General features: G+C 31.3%; 3 protein-coding genes across 4 annotated transcripts; 1 reads left to right on the forward strand and 2 right to left on the reverse strand.

Annotated features, from left to right (window-relative positions):
* Positions 1-539: 539 nt before the first annotated feature.
* LOC109809694 (O-fucosyltransferase 15) lies at positions 540-4,294 on the forward strand. The gene is made up of 10 exons (XM_020373069.3): positions 540-1,020; positions 1,105-1,194; positions 1,321-1,414; positions 1,815-1,876; positions 2,017-2,105; positions 2,410-2,530; positions 2,620-2,763; positions 2,902-3,236; positions 3,389-3,629; positions 3,893-4,294. The coding sequence occupies exons 1-10, from the start codon at positions 793-795 to the stop codon at positions 4,199-4,201; spliced, it is 1,713 nt and encodes a 570-aa protein (XP_020228658.1). The 5' UTR covers positions 540-792; the 3' UTR covers positions 4,202-4,294.
* A 661-nt stretch (positions 4,295-4,955) lies between these two features.
* On the reverse strand, positions 4,956-10,199 carry ALE1 (PA-domain containing subtilase family protein). Its single transcript, XM_020369295.3, has 10 exons — positions 9,816-10,199; positions 8,539-8,683; positions 7,938-8,335; positions 7,742-7,837; positions 7,519-7,588; positions 6,727-7,009; positions 6,287-6,627; positions 5,927-6,194; positions 5,563-5,835; positions 4,956-5,460 (listed from the first exon to the last, which is right to left on the reverse strand). Exons 1-10 carry the CDS (start codon positions 10,028-10,030, stop codon positions 5,051-5,053), a joined length of 2,499 nt encoding a protein of 832 aa, XP_020224884.2. The 5' UTR covers positions 10,031-10,199; the 3' UTR covers positions 4,956-5,050.
* Positions 10,200-14,488: 4,289 nt separating this feature from the next.
* LOC109806799 (homeobox protein SBH1) lies at positions 14,489-19,236 on the reverse strand. Of its 2 annotated transcripts, none has more exons than XM_020369297.3 (4): positions 18,096-19,222; positions 17,446-17,689; positions 14,972-15,210; positions 14,489-14,831 (listed from the first exon to the last, which is right to left on the reverse strand). In XM_020369297.3, the coding sequence occupies exons 1-4, from the start codon at positions 18,522-18,524 to the stop codon at positions 14,628-14,630; spliced, it is 1,116 nt and encodes a 371-aa protein (XP_020224886.1). In that variant the 5' UTR covers positions 18,525-19,222; the 3' UTR covers positions 14,489-14,627. The 2 variants fall into 2 exon arrangements, with proteins under 2 accessions (XP_020224886.1, XP_029129178.1); XM_029273345.2 differs by having other exon boundaries at positions 14,714-14,831; positions 14,943-15,210; positions 18,096-19,236.
* Between the last annotated feature and the right edge of the window lie 2,558 nt (positions 19,237-21,794).

Consider the following 21,794-nt stretch of genomic DNA (forward strand, 5'->3'; position numbering starts at 1 on the left):
GAAGAAGCAAATAAAGTCTCCTATGATTGAAAACATGCTTGATGTCTAGAAATGCAACTTCACAATTAATTGGAACATAAGAGAAGAAAGAAAAAGATTTATGCTCCTCCTCATCCTACTGGAATCCTTCAACAAAACAAATTAAACTAAAAAGAGAGGTGACTCAACAAATACAATGTTACAATATATTTAAAAACGTTCTATTAAAATCAAACATGTATTTTTTTAAAGAATCACGGGCAAACATCTTAAAAAAATTAATCAAACAAAATTTATCAATTCCTAAAAAAAAACAATTATTATCAAGTATGAAAAAAATTTCCCCTGCCTACCATATGCTCCTTCCATTAATTGTTTTTAAGAGAAGTTTAGCTTACAAGCTCATGACAAATAAAGAAAAATGGCATTTTAAATAAATGATCATTGATTTAAATGGGATTTAATCAACTGAATAGCATGATAAGAGAGAACGTACTTTTTGAAAAAACAACAGAGAAAAAAGCACATATTTAAAAACAGGGCTTCATTGAAATCAAACCATATGAAATGGAGACAATCTAAATTAATCTTAAAATAGTAGGTATAAATTGAATTAGCGAAAATCCAACATTGTGCAGAAAGTAATTTGACTCGACAGGGATTCAGATTTGTTCTTTTGTTTTACCTTGAATTGTTGAAGCCGAAGAAAAAGAAACGAAGGCGAGATTGATTTCATTCGTTCCCAGTTGGCGGCACCATAGCTAACAAACACACAATTTGTCATTCACTATTCCACCGGATCGGAGCCGAACCATGCTATCCGGTTCCGAACCAGATCGAAACTCGCCAAGGCTGGGTCCGAGCCGCCTCTCCAATTCCCGCAGATCCCACTCTTGTTCCTGGTATCGAAGGAGACGAGCCAAACTCCTTCTGGCGCTTATTTCGTTGCTCGCTTCCTTTTTCTTTGTCAATTCGTTTATGCTTCTCCGCTTACAGCATCAACCCGATCCTATTTCCAAACCTACACTCCGTTCCCCTCAGGTCCCTGCCATGCTAACTTTATTATAAATATTTCAAACACTTATATTTCTCTGCCTCCCAATGAGTTTGTTCCGACATTTTCAGGTGAAATGGAACAAGGCTGGAAATAAGAAAAAATCACAAAAGGGGAATTACGTAAGGATGCTGGCATTGGCTTCACATGCTTTGGCAGAGGTATACGTACACACATATGTCTATGTGCCTAATTAATTATAGTTTTGTTTTGGAATCATTTCAAATTATTTGATTTTGACAGAGCAAGTTTTTAGCAACTCTGACTCCTTCTGTCCAATGCTACAGAATAAACGCGAACCGAAAGATTTGTGGCAGGAACCTTTTCTTCCTGCTTCTGCCTGGAGACCTTGTGCTGATGACCGGAATTGGGAACCTAATGGTATGTGTGCTTGCTTATAGTTATACTATTTAATTCGACTGCAATGATAATGTCAATTTTTTTTTTTTGGATTAAGATCCTCTAAAGTTTTGAAAATTTTCAAAAACTGCATGGATCTCTGTCATTCCTTTAATTTATGACCGCACTAGTTGCACTTCTCTTTCAAACTGCAGCAGATCCATTCCTTTTTTTTTGTTGACTTTAATAATTGTTACTTTAAAAATCTAACCTGTGATAATTTTTTATTGATCAATTGGATTAAAATGTTTGCACTGATAATGCGTGAAAACTAAACTCAATCTTATTGTTTATATTATGTATATGTGCAAGCGTAACTACAAAAAAGAAAAAAGTTAAAGCTGATACTCACTGCCTGTTCTTTTATACTGTACTCCATTAGAGGGAAAGAATGGATACATTTTGGTTACTGCAAATGGCGGGATCAATCAACAACGAGTAGCTGTAAGTATTTTTTGTTGCACTATGATTTTATGTTGCTGCTTTTGAATTTATTGGGTTTTGGTTGATTTTAACATGGAAAAGCTTAAGTTTTATATTTTGGTAGTTAGCGTGTCATTTATGTTGGTTTTGATTTGCAACAGGTTTGTAATGCTGTGGTTGTGGCCCGATTACTCAATTCAACTCTGGTTGTCCCCCAATTTATGTACAGTAGTGTATGGAGAGATGTGAGGTAATTCTGCTGTCTTATCTCTCGTTCTTCTCCCCTTCCACCTTGGCCTCCTACTCCCATAATATTCTTTTGTCTTCTTTTCCTAATGTCTAATTTATTTTATATAAAATACGTATGGGCTTTATGAGTAATTTTGTAGGTTGAACATGTAACTTAATACGTAAGAGCAACAATTATTAGGATTTCTAGGTTTATCTTTTGTCTAGAATTGTTTCAATGCCACATTTGCAGTCCATGGGCCTTCTTTTTTGATGTTGCGGCTTTGTCTACATAACTTATAATTGCTTATTGTATATTTTCATAGTCAATTCAGCGATATCTATCAGGAGGAGCATTTTATTAACTACTTGACTCCTGATATTCGGATAGTGAGGGAACTTCCTAAGGAGCTGCAATCTTTGGACTTGGAGTCAATCGGTAGTGTCGTAAGTCACACACCCTAGCCCCTCAAGTAAACTGATTAATCTTGACTATTTTACCATGTTTGTATTTAATTGTTGGAATGCTCTACCAGGTGACAGATGTTGACATGGGGAAGGAGGCCAAGCCAAGTTTTTACTTGAAACACATCTTACCTATTATACTTAAAAATCAAGTCATTCACTTTGTTGGATTTGGGAATCGCTTGGCATTTGATCCGATATCATTTGAACTGCAGGTAAGTGTTCTTTGAAGCAAACAATTACAATATGATTTTCATGATCTCAAGCCCTTCAATGCTATACTTTTACCATCTTTCTTGATCTGAATTCTGAAGCCTTACTATGCTCTTCCTAATTGGGGAAACTTCATATAGAGACTTCGTTGCAGATGTAATTTTCATGCCCTACAATTTGTTCCCAGAATACAAGAAACTGGTGCTTTGCTTCTTAAAAGATTGCGTGAACAATCAGATCTTATTGGACCATTGGACCATTATCTTGTTGGGCAATTTGCAGAATCAATTAAGGAGAAAAATGGAAATAATGGCAAGAAAGCATCTAAATACCTAGCTTTGCATCTCAGGTTTGAAATTGACATGGTAGCTCATTCTTTATGTGAATTTGGGGGAGGTGAAGAAGAGAGGAAAGAATTGGAAGCATATCGTGAAATTCATTTCCCTGCATTGTCACTACTGAAGAGGACTACAAAGTATGCATCATAATCTTTCCATCTGAAACTCTTTCCCCCTTATGCTACAGTTGGAAAACTTGGTCTACACACTTATCTTTTTTAACACAGCAATTTTAATTTATGAAGAAAAGAGCCTTACTCATTAAAAACAATTGGAATCTTCTATGCAGATTACCTTCTCCATCTGAGCTCAGGTCTGAAGGCCTATGTCCTTTGACACCTGAAGAAGCCATCCTTATGCTTGCTGCTCTTGGTTTTAACCGCAAAACACACATATTTGTAGCTGGTTCTAACTTGTATGGAGGTCGCTCACGATTGGTTTCTTTGACAAGCTTGTACCCTAAGTTAGTCACCAAAGAGAACTTGCTTTCTTCAGCTGAACTCGAACCATTTGCTAATTATTCCTCTCAGGTTCGTTGCTAACTTGCTAATGTCATTATTGTTTCATATACATTGATGATTTTACAAATATAATTAATTGTTACAAGAAATCTTCTTTTGTGCTTTACGTGACATTGCTCTTCATATTTATTATTCAACTTTTGGCATTATTTGGGCGTGGATACCTGCTCTATCTCTCTTTTCGTGAACATGATTACTGAAAAGAATACTGATTTTGTTTTGCTTCTACTATTAGTCTTTTGATGAATGACTATAATCTGTTTCTGTTGTAGTTAGCAGCACTGGACTTCATAGGCTGCACTGCTTCGGATGCATTTGCCATGACTGATTCAGGAAGTCAGCTATCATCTTTGGTGTCTGGGTATCGAATATATTATGGTGGCGGAAAAATGCCAACAATACGTCCTAATAAACGTAGGCTTGCTAGTATATTTATGAAGAACAATACCATAGAGTGGCGTGTTTTTGAACAGAGAGTGAGGAAAGCAGTTAGGCAAACAAAACACGTACAGACAAGGCCAAAGGCAAGAAGTGTTTACAGGTATCCTAGGTGTAAAGAATGTATGTGCAGGACAGATTGATTTATTTATAATAGGTTGACTGTAATTGCCCATTGTAGTTGTAATTTGTAACGACATTGTTGTTCATTATACCCATTCAATTTTTTTCCTTTAGTTAGCCCGTGCCATTATAACTAGGAAAACGTTTGATGGACACTAGAGTTTTTTTCCTTTAGTTAGCCCGTGCCATTATAACTAGGAAAACGTTTGATGGACACTAGAGTGCTAGTATACACCTAGAAATAGAAGAATCAGAAGTGGTAGATGTATAGGTGATATGATGTGATTACGAAACCACCTCCTCAAGGTTGGGTTAAACATAATACAGATGGCTCTTTGATTTGTCTAACCATTGGGTTTGCGGTAGCCTTCAGATTGCGGGGGTATTTTATGGGACCATGTGGGAGATTTTGTAGTAGCCTTCTCAAGAAATTCAGGCTTTTGTTCGGTCTTATGGGGGAACAGGGAACTTTAACGGTCTTAATTTGGCTTCTCCACGTGGATTTCATATAACTACTGTTGAAGTTGATTCTCAGAATGATGTGAAGTTGATTTCTAAGGGATGTGATAAATTATTACACCCATCCTATTAACCAGTTAAGCAATATCCATTGTAAAACATGGTGACATTTTTTGTCGTGAGACTATCTTTTATTTTATATACAAATTATTTAAATATATAATTTAAAAATATACACATAACTTATAATAGAATGTTATGCCAATATCAAAATTAAACTCAAGATTATCATAACAATTTGGGAATAATGTTCCCATTTAGGTAGTTTGGAAATAATTACTTTTGTAAGAAAGCCCGTTTCCAATCGAGCTAATAACCTGAATCTTGTAATACCGCAAATTTGATCTTCGTTACATTGAAACTGGCAAGACTGACAATGTTATTCGTACAATGTGGCTCAAATTTCCTGTCAAAACAATTTCACCAAAGCTATAATTCTTCATTGGTTGGATGACACTGAGTTGTATTTCCAGATCTTGTGATCCTTGTGGACTTATGGTAAACCAAGTTGGGTGCAGGTCGACTATAATTCCATTTGGAGGTATAACAGAGCCCAAGTACGTCTCTGTCTTGCTCCCTACACTCATGAAAGTTCTTCGCACAGAAACTGATCCTCTTAGGGCAGATATTGTTACTGAAGGAAGGTTTAGACTGAATGGATAGTCAAATGGGTGATTGCATTGCTCTCCAGTAGCTGTGATTATTACATCCGTGTCTATGTTTGGCAAAGAGCACAAAAAGCTGATGAAGTCTTCATGTTCTGTTTTAGGACAAATGAATATTTAGGTTGCTTTGAGTAAAAGAACTAAGCTGATTAAGCATTCAATTCTCTGGCTCTGCTACTTAACTAGGAATTACATACCTGATGATAGTACCAAACCTGGATCAATGGCACAATTGGGGCTCACAAAGCCTGCCCCATAATCAAAAGGAGTGGAGGGAAGCAAGCTGTTGGCCTCAAAGCCTTCAGCCATCATATGGTCCCCAAGATTATCATAATTTGAGCTTGTTGTGGAGATTGCAGATGCTATCATAGATGGAGTCCATAATGGATTGTATTGCTTGATAAGTGCTGCTATTCCAGCCACATGAGGTGTGGACATGCTGGTACCAGATAATAATGCAAAATTGTGCCCTGTATGAGTTGGTAGTAAGAGTTAAATATAATTTGTGTGAACTGATTTTGCTTTTCCATCACTGACAGGGGAAGGGAGAGGATTTTCTACCTTTCAGCATAGGTTCTGAGGCACTAACAGGGCTCCAGGCTGCCCATATCTGGTGCCCTGGAGCAAGAACATCAGGTTTAAGCACATCTGCAGGATTTTTGTTGATGTCAATGATATCTGGACCCCTTGAAGAAAATCTACTAACTACAGGTGATCTCCCTGTGAAAGTGGCAACTCTTCCTTCTCCCACAGCTGCCATAGCACCAAATTCTGTGGCAGTTCCTTTATTATCCCTCTTTGTTTGTTCTTCATAATACTGTAATATAACCTACACTATCAAGCAGCCTTTTCACTTATCTGATTGCAAAGTTTCAGTTAAACAAATGATAGTAATAACACTTAAGTCCTCCAAATTTGTACCTTGGTATCATCTACATGAGGGATCAAAATACCAGAAACAGCAAAAGGGATTGGCTCTGCAATATAATCACCATAGCTTGGGTTCGCAACAAGAATAAAACCCTCTGTTCTTAGAGCCTTTGAGGTGCCAATAATAGCAGCAAGAGTTGAGGTTCCATTATAGAAGCCAGTTGAGAAGTTGCAGATAATGATACTTCCCAGCACTATATTAGGGTCCAAAGCTTCTGGATGTTGGCACTCCTCTATGTACTCCGGAGTCATTGGGTTTGTTCCATTTATTTTTACCGCATCTTTAGCTAAAACAAGCTTATGGAAAACTGATCCATTTCCAAAAGTTGGACCTGTTGATGAGGATCTCAAATTTTAAGATCATTTGGAAGTGCTAAAACATAGACAAAGTATAGGGGGCATATAAGGATTGTGTTAAGAGCTAGAGCTACCTGATAGTCCCACTCCACTGAGTATTGAGCCATTTCTAAGAAGAAGTGAAGCAGGGTACTTTCTGTCTGTGGTGCTAGCGGCTACACCCACACTCCAGGGACTGAATGACACTACACTTGAAGAAGCTGGACCCTTGTTACCTGCAGCTTGCACCACGAAAACTCCCGCTTTTCGTGCAAATAACAAAGAAATATCAAACATGTTCAAGAAGGTCAACCTGTCTTCCGCTGGTTCATTTGGTCCAACAGAGAGCGATAAGATATTCACCCCATCCAAGACAGCCTGCGGAAATCAAACAAACTATGAAGTTTTAGAAGCTATTCTATTTCACTCTTTCCTTGAAGATTGTAGAATTTGTCTCTAATCTCTATAAACCACTCCACTCCATTCCTTTTAAAAATCCTGAGCGTAGCCTGAAGTTGAAGAAAACTTGTATTCCACTGTAAAAGCCAACTTCAATGAATTGTTTTCTTCATGGGATCCGCCAGAGCCATCACTTCCAAGTACAAACAAGAAATGTATCCGGCCATTTAAACCCCATTCCCTATCCCTGAAAATTTCACATTAACATCTACCTGCTTTCATTCTCTCACCATTTCTTGTCTCTTTTTAACATTTTGGATTGCTGTTATTACTATTATAACCCAAAGGGACCAATACCAACATAATGTTATTGTCAATTAACTTGCTAGTTAGGAAAATTTTCTCTAAATAACACGTCCCACAATATTCTTGAATAATTTGAGATGCTTAAAGGATCTAATCAATTTGAGAACGGAAGTGACACTTACGTGATCGATAGCTGCAATAACGTCTGCCAGAGTTCCCCCGGAGGGATAGACAGCCTTATATACCGCAATCCTGCAAAAGAAACAAACATTCATAACCACACAAATGTCATATATACACATCAATTTGTGGTGTAAATCGAGAACCTCCCATATATAAATGATACTAGTATACAAAAGCAAACAAATTAAATACCCGTAAAATTAACAACAGCAGAAAGCTGACCTTGCACGTGGTGCAATTCCGCTAGCTTGCCCATAGAGAAACCCATTCACCACGACAGGAACATCAGCATTGCCGGCAGCAATAGATGCCACATGACTGAAACCATAGAAAAAAAGCACACATCTTAATAACCGATACAATAGTTGCCCATGTGTAATGGTTGATAACAATTAATTAATAAGAATATATACTCCACCTGCCATGTCCATCTGCATCAAACGGTGAAAGAAAGTCCTTTGAAGCATTAAGGGTAACGGTAGCTTCAGCCCCAGCGGAGAAGTATCTCGCTGATACTATCTTTCCATTGCAAGAACATGGTGGGAAGAGAGGACCAGTCTGACAGGCACCCTCAAAACGAGAGAGATTGGAAGTGAAAGGGTGCATGGGATCGTAAGCAAAGCTGGGATGAAATGGGTTGATGCCACTATCCACTAAACCAATAACAACTCCGTCACCAGCGTTTCTGTCACCTCCTTCTTGCGCCCATATTCCGTTTGGTAAACTAAGAAACTCAGGTGTGTATGTTGTCGTCATTTTCGCTCCTTTGTCTTTCTCTACCAACTTAACTCCGGGACGACCTCTTAGTCTCGCGGCCTGAAAATTTTGGTCACCACCCCCATGCACGTACGTAATAAAAACCAATTTTTCTTTAACATGTACATATGCCTACTCAACAAATATTATTATTGTTGCCTAAAAAAAACACTAAATTAACGAGAAACGTACTAGAGTAAACTCATTTAAATTTAGGAGATCAAATTGAAAAATAAAATAAAATAAAATAAGTAGGAGAGGACCTGGGAAGGGGTTGTGTGGACAGAAAAGCCATTGATAATGTGTTTGTAACTGTGGAGTTTATTGTAGCTTCCAGTCTCTAAGGTACTTTGCAGAAGTAGATCGTGAGATGCCAATAAGTGCTTTGCATGTGCCTTCGAGGCTTCACTGATTAGCCACACAAAACACGCAAGAAGCAAAAATATGGTCAGGTTTGTTAAATAAAGGAATTGATGACTGAAGTAGATAAAGGAAATAGCATAATGGTCTGTAATTAAGGACTAATTTATATAGCTAGTTTCATTCAAATTGTGGTGCAAAGTAGCAGTGCATTTAAGTTTTGGTGAATAATAACAATTAACTGAATTAAGGAAAGGAATATTGCCCCGTTTTATGTTTAAACATGGCACAAGCTGATGACCAGACAAAAAAAATGACATAAGCTGATAAGTGATAACCAAACAAAATAAAACAAAAAATGTCACAAGCTGATCACTAAACAAAATAAAAGAATAAAAAAAAATCCACAAGCCTTTTTGTGACCAATAATCCCTAGTGGACTGTGATTTCAACCATTATTAGTTCTTGGATTTTTAACCATGCATTGCTTTTCTAATTAATTGCAATATTATTTTCTTAAATGATTAAGAATAATTAATATATAAGTGTTAAACAGTAGTAAAGCCGTGTATCACAACTCGAATTAAAGGAAAAGGAGTAAATAAAATATGTCTTTATATTCCAAAATAAAGACTAAAACATATAAGAAAGTCTAACACATTAATTAGTCCTTAAACTTTTTTGACAATTTTCACGATTCATTAGATCCTCAATTTTTTCTTTTATATTTTTGTAATTAAAATTCTAAGGATAATTTTTCACGATTTCAAATCGTTACAAAAGTAACACTTTGTGACAATTTTACTGACTCTAAGGATCTGATAATAAAAATTGTAAAAAAAAATAAATTAAAGATCTAATTACAAATTATTTTATTTTAAAAACTTAATTAAAAATTCTCAAAAAAAAATATAGAGATATAGAGATGTAATAAACCATATAAGAATAATTTTTTGAAGAAAAAAAATGATATTCAACTTCGATTTCTGTTTTCACATTGGGTATGGATAGACAATTTTTTTGTGTGCCTGAAATAAAAAAAATAAAAAAAAAAAGATTCACTCATTAATTGTATCAGGAAAAACAGATATTAATTGTGGGTGTGTGGGGATTGATTGTCATGTGAGAATAAATTGAAGTGTCATATTCATGTATACTAATTCTATATTAAGTTATTAACCTGTTGGGGTCAATTGTGGATGAATGTTGGTCCCTTGAACCTTCATGAAAAGCAAGCGCGTCTCCTTCCAATAAGACCAAATATATTGATCGGTCTTCTTGAGTTATAGCAACAAAGAACATGGAAATGAAAATGCTTAGGGATGATAAAGCTATGGAAGCAACACTCCTTTTGGCCATTGTTGCAACACAAACCAGAATTGTTTTAACTTGCATTTTGAGTAATGGATGGCAATGATTCTTATACGTGGTGCCAGCAAAGGTAACCTCACTGTCAACGTGAATAAAGATTTCAGTTTGGCATTGTAAGCAAATTTAGCATGCTTTAGTCCAAGCGTTACTATATCTTTCCATTCAAAGTCTGTTGGGAGTATTTAGTAGTTTACCTTTTACGTCATTTGTCTCAACAAATGCATGTGGCCTTCACGCAAGCAAACAAGCACACACAAAACTTTAGTCTTAAAAACAGGAAACCCTCGTTACTTAGTCCATTCAATTCAAACAGTTTCTTTTGGTAGTTAGAAGAGTTTGATTATTTTCTGTTCTGTGCAATGATTTGGTTAAAAAATAATTGTCTTGAATTTCCTTTTAAAACTATAGAATTTTATCTAAATATATTAGTTTTTTTTTTCTTTTTCAAATTAGCCCAACCATGCATGCGGCTTTCCTATAGTCATTTTTACAACTTAGCTAGAAACACTGAGGTTGATCAAATAGTGAGAGATAAAGTGCGAAGTCTTATGTTCTAATTTTGGTGTGATGATTATACATAAAAAAAAAAAAAAAAAACTTTCAACTTATTAATATGCATAAAATTATGTATTAAAATATTCACTTATTCGATATCTGTTAAACTCTCTAAAAAAATTGTTTTTATATTCGACTGAGTATAATTCTTGATAATGAATATTAAAAATAAATTCACAAAAAATAATTATATTCGAGTTATGTAAGATCGTTACCAAAAATAATTATATTAATAATAAATAATTTAAATTGTAAAATAAAATTATTTTTAACTATTATCATATTCCTTAAAAAAAATTGTAATATAGACATAGGAATAAAAGTTGGATGACTGTAATATAATAAAATAATATTGATATATTGAAATGTACAATGAAAATTCATTTAAAATATTAAAGAAATAAAATCAATAATTGATAGGAAAACATTTTTACAATAAATATACTTATAAAAATAATGTTATCATCATCCTTATATAATACTATTTTTATGAAATTGTTTGTCTCATTTTAAAAGAATCTTTTTAAATTATCTCTTGTATTTATCAATTTTTTGACCAAACTATACTTATTTACTTTATAATAAATATTATAAATTAATAAGATAAATTTACCCAGATTCTGATAAGGATTAGAGATGATATAATATATTTTTCATTCAGCAAATAATATAAGTTTTTATAATATTAAAATAAATAAAGATGTATTAAAAAGTGAGAAAAATGAAGTTTAAAAAAAAAGATAAAAGTTATTGTATGGTGATATTTATTATAAAAAAATACATTAAATAATATAATATATAATTAATTTACTCAAAAAGTATCATTTTATTAAATAAATTGATTATTTATTAATTTAAAACTAAATTTAACATTAAAATAAGAATTTTGAAATAAAAATAATTAACACATACACAGTAATGTTTTATATAAAATAGGCTAAAATAAACTTTTGATGTCTCTATTTTTAATTCAACAATTTTAGTTCCCAAATTTTATAAAACTTGCAATGAACTTTTAGTCTCTTTATTAATGTTCATGCATTGACAATTAAAATTATAGTATTAGTCATGATCCGACATTAAATATATTTCATAACAATTAAAATTTAGGCTAAATTTTCTCTTTTGTTCTCATTTTTATCTAAAAATAAAGTAACAACATGAGATGAAAATTTGATAAAAGTGAGAAGTAAAAATGCAATTTATTCTACATAATATTAAATATTAATAGTTTCATCTACTTAATGTTTGATCATCACCAATGTTATAATTTTAATGATCAACGTATGAACATTTAATAAAGGGACCAAAATTGTGAAATTTAAAACAGATACACCAAAATTACAAATTTGATATTATAAGAAAATTAAAAGTGTAATTTAGCCTATAAAATATTATTAAAGTTATAATTTTACAAGGTAGATGACCTTGTAATTGAAACAGTGAAGTTGGTAGTGAGGGTCATGATAAGGGGTGGTAATAAACCAAACTAATTTTTAAAAATAGTTTAAAATTTAATTTAATATTTAATTTATTAAATTTGATTTATGAATCAAATGAGTTAAATTTGAGTCAAAGATTGAGTTCGATAAATAAATGAGTTGAACTTAAGTTACACATAGTTAAACTTGATTTATTCATGAATCAACTAAACATATAAATATATAATTTATATAATTAACTTTTTATTTAATTTTGACTTATTAAAAGTTGAAACAACCTTCAAAGCTTAGTTATAAGTTAATAATAATAATAATAATAAAGAGTGGACACTTTAGAATTTTATAGTTATACTATGAGTTTTTTATTATTTTACTCAAGGTGAAGTAGTTTTTATTTATACAAACTTTGATTGTAATTCTGCTAATTAATAAAATAAGTTATGTTTTGCCTTTTTAAAAAATTAAACAATTATTTAATCTAGAATATATTAATAATTTAAATTTTAAAATGTATAAAATTAAAAAAATTGACTCTTAGTTCATATGATTTAAGCTAATAAACTAAATCAAATTACTAGCGAGATTAAAATTATTCGAGTTTGAGCTAGAAAAAAAAAAAGTTTATATCAATCCAACCTATAAATTGCATCAAATATTATTAAGTCAAATTATTGACCTTAGCTTGATTCAACTCGACTTATTTTCAGCCCTTATGATTAAATCCTCAAGTAATCATTTTTACCATTTTCTTTACAAATTAAAAATTATAAGAATAAAATATATAATTTAATCAAATTTAAAAAAAAAATTAAAATGAGGCCCATCAGCCCAACCTAAACCACAAAAAATACTTGAATTCATTCTAGCCTAAGTTGAATGGTTTTCATTGGTTGAGGTAACATATTTGTCCAATTCCATGTTAACTTTTTAGCTGGTGCAAGAGTTGGCCTAATTTAATTAACATGATTTTTCTGGATCACAATATTTTTATTGAGTTTGCCTAATTTCATAAAAAATGATTTTTATGGATCTCAATATTTATTATTATTATTATTATTATTATTATTATTATTATTATTATTTGCCAATTAAAATTTGCGTTTTCATTCCAGTATGAATTTGTCTTCCCTCCTTATCTATGTCAGTTTGATACAAAAGACTCCCGATTGACGAGACAACACATTACATAATTTCTCTCTCTCTTTTTAAAGTATTTTAATGTTTTATTATAGTTTCATGTTAGAATGATGGCTTATTTGATAATACTTTTATTTGAAATGTGATTCAGCTATTTAATGTAAAGGAATACTTAGTAGAATATGGTAGAGGAGAAAAATTAGCTAACAATATTTTGGCAAAATCGAATGACTTTTAATGAGTATGAAGACGACACTTTTATGGTAGTTTAATTTGCATTCAAAATGCCTTAAAATTATTTACATTCATAAATACAATCCAATTATATATTAACTTATATATTTGTTATATGACAAAAAAAAAACATATTTATTTGGTGTGAGATTTCCTTTTTTCCATATAAATTATGAATTTGGGATTATATATTTCATACTCACGCTGTTTGATATTTTTAATATGATTTAGAGCATAACCTCTCTTTCATTAGTCCGATGGACTATTCAACTATATATTTTACTTAATTAATAATAAATGATTTTTTAAACGTTATTTTAATACAAGTCACGCTAAATTCAAGATTCCCAAACAGGTATACAAATTATTTTGTATGCAATAATATGCAGTTCTATATGTTGAATTTTAAATTTCAGTTTTCTAAAATTTAAATTATATTTATATATGTACTTGTACACCAAAGGCACATTATATGTGCACTTTTTTATATACTTATATATGTAAACTTAATAAATAAATAAAAAAAGAGGAAATAAAGTGTCCTTACAAAGCATTTTATTTTTCTTAACGATTAGAGAAGATCAATATTTTGGACAAACTGTGAAGCCCTATATATTAAATGCTTATTAAGAGGAAATATCACTATGTTAACATTTTTTCCCATCTATATGTTAATATTAAATGCATATAATGTTAATATACATTTGGGTGAGCAAAAGACAATTAAACTTGGTCAATTCTAAATAGGATTAGAACTTAAAAAGATGGCAAATAAGTCAATGCTCTCTCAAAAGTCAATTCCTAATAGCATTAAAACTTCCATGCGAAGGATCCAATTTCTACAAATAATTTCTTTTATGACAAATTATAATTGTAATAGGCCAAATTAATACATTGATACTTTTTGCAGTGATTAATTTCATTTATTTTAATAAAAACATTTTTTCAAGCTTACAAAAGAAAAATATTACACCAAAATAATCCCCAGACATATGCTCGTGAAAAAAAATGATTTGTAAAATACAGACTCAATTTGCATTTTATATATATATATATATATATATATATATATATATATATATATATATATATATAAAGTGGAAAAGGTGAATACTTGTAACGATTAATATTAGGATATATATCTCCTTTAATTTGTAAATATGGTTACTAACTAAAGTAACATTCTTATTACAAATGCCTTGCATTATGACACAAAACATGCTTTTGAGACCATACAAACACCAAAACGTTATTTAGAGCATTGTATGGGAGAGATCCATGGGAAAATGATTGGCCAGAACATTTTCCATGTAGTAACGTGGATTGCTTGGATCCAGCACCACAAATTGCATGTCCTCTGAAGGCTTCCAGTGCCTTTTCCTTTGATTAATAAACCAATTGTTAATTTGCTTCTGATCCAGCCCTGTTGATTCCGCAAGAGCCAGCTTCTGAGATTCCTGTAATGCATAAAATTAAGCATGTAAAACCTTAATTATTTCCCTAAAAACCTCGGCAACATGCTTCTTATATACCAAAGTACTTGATAACGTATCACTACAAGAAATAACCTCAAATGTTATTAGATGCAATCACATACAGATGGGTAAGGCCATTTGTAATGTCTGCTCCACCATTCAAGTAATTGTTGCCTTGCTTCTTTGGGGAGTTTGCCTTTTTTCCTCTTCTTTGTGAATTCCTGCTTCAAACTGCCTAGGTATCCACGGTACTTGCGCAAGAGTTGGCCTTTTAATTCTTGGTCCTCTGCCTGAGGATCTATTATGTTGTGTACATCAACATCTTCAGATGATATATTCCTATCAGTACCTTCATTACATGCTGATGATCAAATGAATCAAAACTATATATGGTAAGTACCAGAATTCACGCATCCAAATAAACATAGTACCTACATGTAGACCTTGAGACAATAGAGTAGACAACCTTATCCGATTAGAGTTAAAATTTTATTTCAATAATTAATTTTATATTTAATGAAATCATTTGTCATTCAAATTATCCAAATAAAACTTTAATTCTAAAGAAGAAACAGGTAAAATTTTAATTCTATCTGGAGAATTATCCTTTTTCATGATATATAACCAATAAAGTTAGCTAGAGATAAGTGAACAATACTTTTTAAATGTGAATGCGACAACTTAATTAATCATATTAATTAACCCTAGTCAAGCCAAAAGGAAGATTCTTTCTTTGCAGAAATGAAACACGAGGCCATTGTAAATACAGAGAAAAGGGTCGGGGGCACAAATTGATTTAATTCAAAAAGTTCATGATTAAAGCAAAACAATACACATCACTCATGGTAATTTATCTAAAATCACATGCAACAATCTTCATGCAGCCATGTTCTTGGGAGGGACCAAAGCAGTAGAAAAAAGCCATTGCCAATAGTCATGGAAGAATTAAAACCATTAAGAAATTAACAGCAACAAAAGAAATAATAAGTGAATTCCATTAAAAAAAGCTTAATTGTTAAATAACTAGAAAAAAGAAATTGCCGAGGGACCCTCTACCCAGAATAAACCCGTTAATTGAAATTTGATGAATTATTAAATAACTGGAGGACAAACAACATGGAAGTCTGTTCCTAACTTCCTATACATCAACAGAAAATTAGCGTGCACTGCTTTTGGCTTATACATAGTTGGATGTTAGAGAAAGCTTGGCTATAAATTATAATTATAAACAAGGCAGTATACATAAGCTTCCTACTATCATTCACTGTAGTCATCAATGCTTTAGCAGCAAAGTTTGACATATATATATTGATGGTTGTCACATTCAATGGTTAATTTCAATCAGCAATTAGCACCATTAGTTATAGATATTGTTGTCAGTGGCATACATTTCCAGTTATGAACACACAAATAAAGAGTATCATAATATGAAAGACACAAATCTAGTAAACAGGCAATATGCACTGCACCTGCAGACACACACATACAGAATAATGACAATACGCATAGATACACTAGTTTTTAAACTGACAAGGTCACCCACCTAAAAAAATATGAATTTTTTAGTATAGAAATAAACTATAAGAAATTTAGTTTAGCATAATCATGAGTTGTTGATATATATATATATATATATATCACAATGATGGTGAACTAAAGTTACTCATTTTTGTTTGATAATATGCAGTGAAAATGCGTTCATCTTCATCCATATTCCATAATTATTAATATTATATATTCTCGAACATCGTTTGCTAAATATCTCCTGCAACTGCCTAAAAGGACTACTTACAAGCCACTCGCTTGACTGAACTGAGCATTTGACATTTCCAACTGGACAAAATTACCAACTACCTCGCATTTAACACTCTTGACTCTTGAACACCAGTTTAAAGAAACCCTAAAATTGACATGCCAACTGCCAGACCCTCAATCGTTGGATTCACTTTAAGCATAATTTGTCTTTACATTCAGATGCAAAATCAAGCAACAGCGGAGTAGAGAGCAGTAAAAAAAACGAATAAGGAAATACAATAGTTATTTGGTAAAGACTTGCATTTCCCAAAAAATAAGGCTGAAATAATGTCAAAATCATCAACGCATGCAGGAACAGCAGAATTTATAGGATGCCAACAAAAGTTTATTCAATGCACTAACACCGATAAGAGAGTTACACAGATAGGTACCACGCCATTCACATTTTGACAGGAAAAAACACGTTTGGAGTAAGTAGCACCCAGAAGTTATGTACATACCCATGCTAGCTAGTATTTCAAACTTTCTTAAACAAAGAAAAGAGAAAGACCAGTCAATTAAACATCATTCATAATTCACAAAGATAACATAGACTGAAGGCTAACAAAAACGTTTCAACCGTTTAAAAAATAAAAGGTGGATGAAGCACCCGGAAAAATTCAAGAACAAGAAGTTCTCTTACAACTTTCCCAGAAACTACATCCTTTAAAACACAGACATGCATGGATATTCAATCAATAAATCAGACATCAAATAGACAAACACCAAACAAGAAACATTTAAAGAATGATAGGCTTAAATGGATGTTAGAGAAGAAAGCAGAAAGAAAGTCATGAATCACCGGTGTCGGAAGAAGAAATAGTAAGAGATTTGAACTGGCACTCGATCCTTTGAAGAAAAAGCATGGCTTCCTTGAAGGGTTTGGAGAGCTCTTGCTCGTACTTAATCAGCATCTCACAGTAAGCCTCCATGAACTGATCCAGCGCTGGATCCTCGCCTATGCTAGCTGTGCCACCTGCCATTGTCACTGCAGCAGATGCACATGCTTCTTCTAACCTTGCCACCACTTCAGGTGGAGCCCCAACCTGCTTGGTACGTGAATCAACTAAGTAAATTCTCATGAAGCAAATTAGAACAAGAAGCTAGGAATAGCTCAGCTAGCTATCTTTTCAAATGTTTCTTTCAAAGGGTTTTTCACTGCTACTTCAACTTTTTTTTTTTCCTTCTTAAGATATAATAATAAAGGTATTAGTATACAGGTATGAAATGAAATAATTTTTTAATAAGAATAAATTACTTCTCATGTAACAACTCAGATCCGAACATACCAAGGAGAGAAAGTTTACAAGTTAAATTAATTAAGCATCGTTTTCAATCACTGGTTGTCGATGCTTATCAACTTTATTTTCACCTGAGTGGGGAACGTTGGGTCAATGGATATCACGAGCTAAGATTAAGCTTTTGTTTTGTTTTTTTTCCTTTTCCTCTCACCTTTTGACAATTGATATAGGCTGCCAAGAGACGGTGATAGTGAGGATGGGCCATGATCTTGGCTTTGACAGCGGAAGAAGAGGAAGAGGAGCTTCCATCGTTGTTGTTGTTGTGGTGGTGGATCTCCATGAAATACCCTAACGCAGCGTTGGTGTTATGGTTATTGTCCTGAAAGATAGAGGAGTTGCCGGTGGTATTGCGGTTTGTACGGTGATTGTTATTAGTACAAGGCATGGGAAGGAAGAGAGAGTTCGTGTTTGTGTATTCATTAGGATTGGGATTGGGATTATTAAGATTAGGATTTAATGGATGATGACCAGCATGATGAGAAGTCACTAAAGGCATCATCATCATTGGACAAACCCCACTACTCCTTGTATTCTCTCCAAAGCCCATCACACTAGAAGCCTCGTTAGAACCACCCTCCATTGCCTCCTCACCAATTCACCAACACACCCATTCACTCTTTCTTTATCACCTACACTACACTAGTTCAAAATTTATCACCTAGCCACTAAACCCTTCTCTCTTTCTTTCCTCCATCTAATCTTTTGCTCCTAAGATGAGTTGTCTCTAGGGCTCCCCCGGATTTTATGCTACAAGTTTCAGAACTTTTACAGAAAAATCCAAAACAGTAATCGTTGTGCTGTAGTTGTGGTCTGTTGAAGAGGGTTTTTTCTCCACTGTGGCTAGCCTGACAAAGTCTGCACAAAAATAGGGCTTATAGTCTTTCTTAAATCTTAACGCCTATTAGCGCTTTCAGCTGAGATTGAGAGGGAGTAGTGAGAAGGAAGGAGAAAATGCACGGCAAAAGAAGAAAGGGTGAGCGAATGGTGGAAACAAAGGGTGGGGTTTTAGCTTCCCAATGAAATGAAACTCTCTCCCTCGTTTCCTGCACTGCGCCACTGGCAGAGAAAAGAAGGAGAGAGAAACAAACAGCGCAATGCAATTGTTTCTCAGCAGAGAGAGAGAGGAACGATCAAATCGAGGGAGAGGCTACAAGTAAATACTGACGATGATGGATGATGGAATAGACGAAGCGATGGATGACACGGAATCACCCTTGCTCTTTCTTGTTCTTTTCTTTTCACTTCGAACTATTACCAGTCATTTTTAATTTAAAAATAATAGATAAAATAAATAATACTTTAACAAGAAGAGTAATTACTTAAATTGAAAATATAAAAAATTGTCTGGAGTGTACTAGAGTAGTTTTCCATAATTGAGAAGTAGCATGTGTGGATCAGAACAGTGAACATGATTATGCTTCCTTTTCTCTGATAGCATATCTAATCTGAGATTATTGAATTGAATTGGGTATAGAAAAAAGAGGTGTTGTTGTGCAGTTAAGTGAAATAAAGCTGGTAAAGTTGGTGGGACAGTCCGAATGTCTCTTCCTCTGATCTGTAGTGTAGTCTAGTCTTGTAGCCATGGCATTAAATTATAGGTTATGTCCCTCCTTAGTCCTTAGTGAACAAGTATATGGTACCCTAGCCAAATCAACACCGTCCTTCTGCATTTGCTCCCCGTTTTAATGCCCCCAACCGCTCTCCGTTCTCTCTCACTTTTTTTTTTTTTTTAATACCGTAAAAGGAGGTGGAGAGTAAAAAAACTTAAATATTTTTACTATTCTAAATTTAAGATAAATTTATTTTTAATTTTTTAAATTAAAATTTATTTATTATTTTTAAAATTTTAATTAAAGTCTAAAATCATCAATAACATAATTAAAATTGATAAATTAAAATAGCATCAACTGAATTAATATAATACTTTCACTAACAAAAACATTAGTAAATAAATTATATGTGACAATATTTAATAATTTTTTAACAAAATTTTAGTATAAAAATTATTTTTTTTAAATTTATAAGGACTAATTAGATTAATTTTTTAAAGATAAAAAATAAATTTATCTTAAATTTAATAAATTTAAAACATATTTATACTTATTATAAAAGAGATACGGGGTATGTAATCGCTTTTAATCTACAATTTTTAATGGATCATTATATGTCTTAGATATAAAAAAAATCATATTCTCTTTGAATAACTATATGTAATTTTTTAATATTATGTCTGTTTATAACTATTAGAGGTATAATTTAAATAAAAAAATTATATTACCTATAATTATTTGTATTTATTAGATCAAATTTAAAATAATTGTTTATTTATGTATAAAAATAATTTAATATTATTTTATATATTAATTATTTGTATATTAAAAAACTCTTCTATTAAAGTTTTTTTTATTTAATAAAATATATTAATTAAATTTTTTTTAAGAGCATACACTCTACTTGATTAGAAGAAAAATAAGTATTAATTGTGAGAGATGAATAATATAGGATATACACTTTAATTGATTAAAAAATATACAAATATTAATTAGAGATAAGTTATATATGGGTAAGTTTAGGAAAAAACATATACAAATAGGACAAATTTTATTATTATTAACTAAATTAAATACTTTTCTTAATGTTGGTGAATTAGGTGATTAAGGTTTATATATATAGGAAAGAGGTAGTAATATTTTTCTTATTGTTAATTTATTCTTATCTATAAGATCCAACTAAAAATAATTGGTTATTTATATAAAATATAATTCATATTATCTCATATATTAATTATTTTTAGACTAAAATATTATTATTTAAAAGTAGTTTTTTCAATTTGATAAAGTTTATTAATTACAAATTCTTCAAACAATATGCACTTTAATTGATTAGGAGAAAAATAAGTATTAATTATAAGAGAAATATAATATAAAACATACACTTAATTGATTGAAAGATATATAAATATTATTATATTTGTTCTTATATATAAGACCTAAATACATAATTTATCAACATTAAGAAAAGTACTTAATTTAATTAATAACAATAAATTTCTTCTTTCTACATTTTTTCCTCTTAATTAATTATAATACATGCATTTAAATAATTTATAACTAATGTATTCTAACAAATTAAAAGAATGTGTTAATTAAATGTATTTTAATCTAAAAATATTTAATATATCAAATATTATGAATTAAAATTTATATAAAAATAAATAAATAATTATTTTAAGTTAAGTCTTGTAAATATATAAGTGAGGTAGTAATTAAAAAAAATATTATAAAAATAATTTTAAGAAATTATATAAATAAAATAAATTTATTATTATCAATTAAATTAATTATTATTCTTAACATTTATGAATTAGATAATTAAATCTTATATAGAAACAAATCTAAGATTATTTATATCATCTGAGACATGTATGACATTATTTGTAAATTTTAGTATCACTTAAAATCTATATTACAACTTTAAAAATGTTTATTTTATTTTTATCATTAATTATTATTTTATTTATAAAATTTAAAATATATTAGTCAATGCTATTTTAACTAAAACAAGATTAAATTGAGTCACTTAAAAATAATACAACTTAACTCCATATTTAAAATCTATTTGAGATAACTACAAAAATTAAACTATTTTAATAATTAATTATATAAATAATTAATTATTATTATAATTGATTATAATTTAAATAAAATTTTGTTTTGATACATTTTTTGCTAAACTACTTTAAAATGTTTAATTTTGTTTAAATACAATAAAAAAGACAACACTTAGATATAATTTTTTAAAATATAATTAATACTGTTATTTAATTAAAATTACAGATTTATTATCATAA

This window comes from Cajanus cajan, chromosome 5 (assembly GCF_000230855.2).
Source record: "Cajanus cajan strain Asha chromosome 5, NIPB_CcT2T_4, whole genome shotgun sequence".
Lineage (NCBI taxonomy): Eukaryota > Viridiplantae > Streptophyta > Magnoliopsida > Fabales > Fabaceae > Cajanus > Cajanus cajan.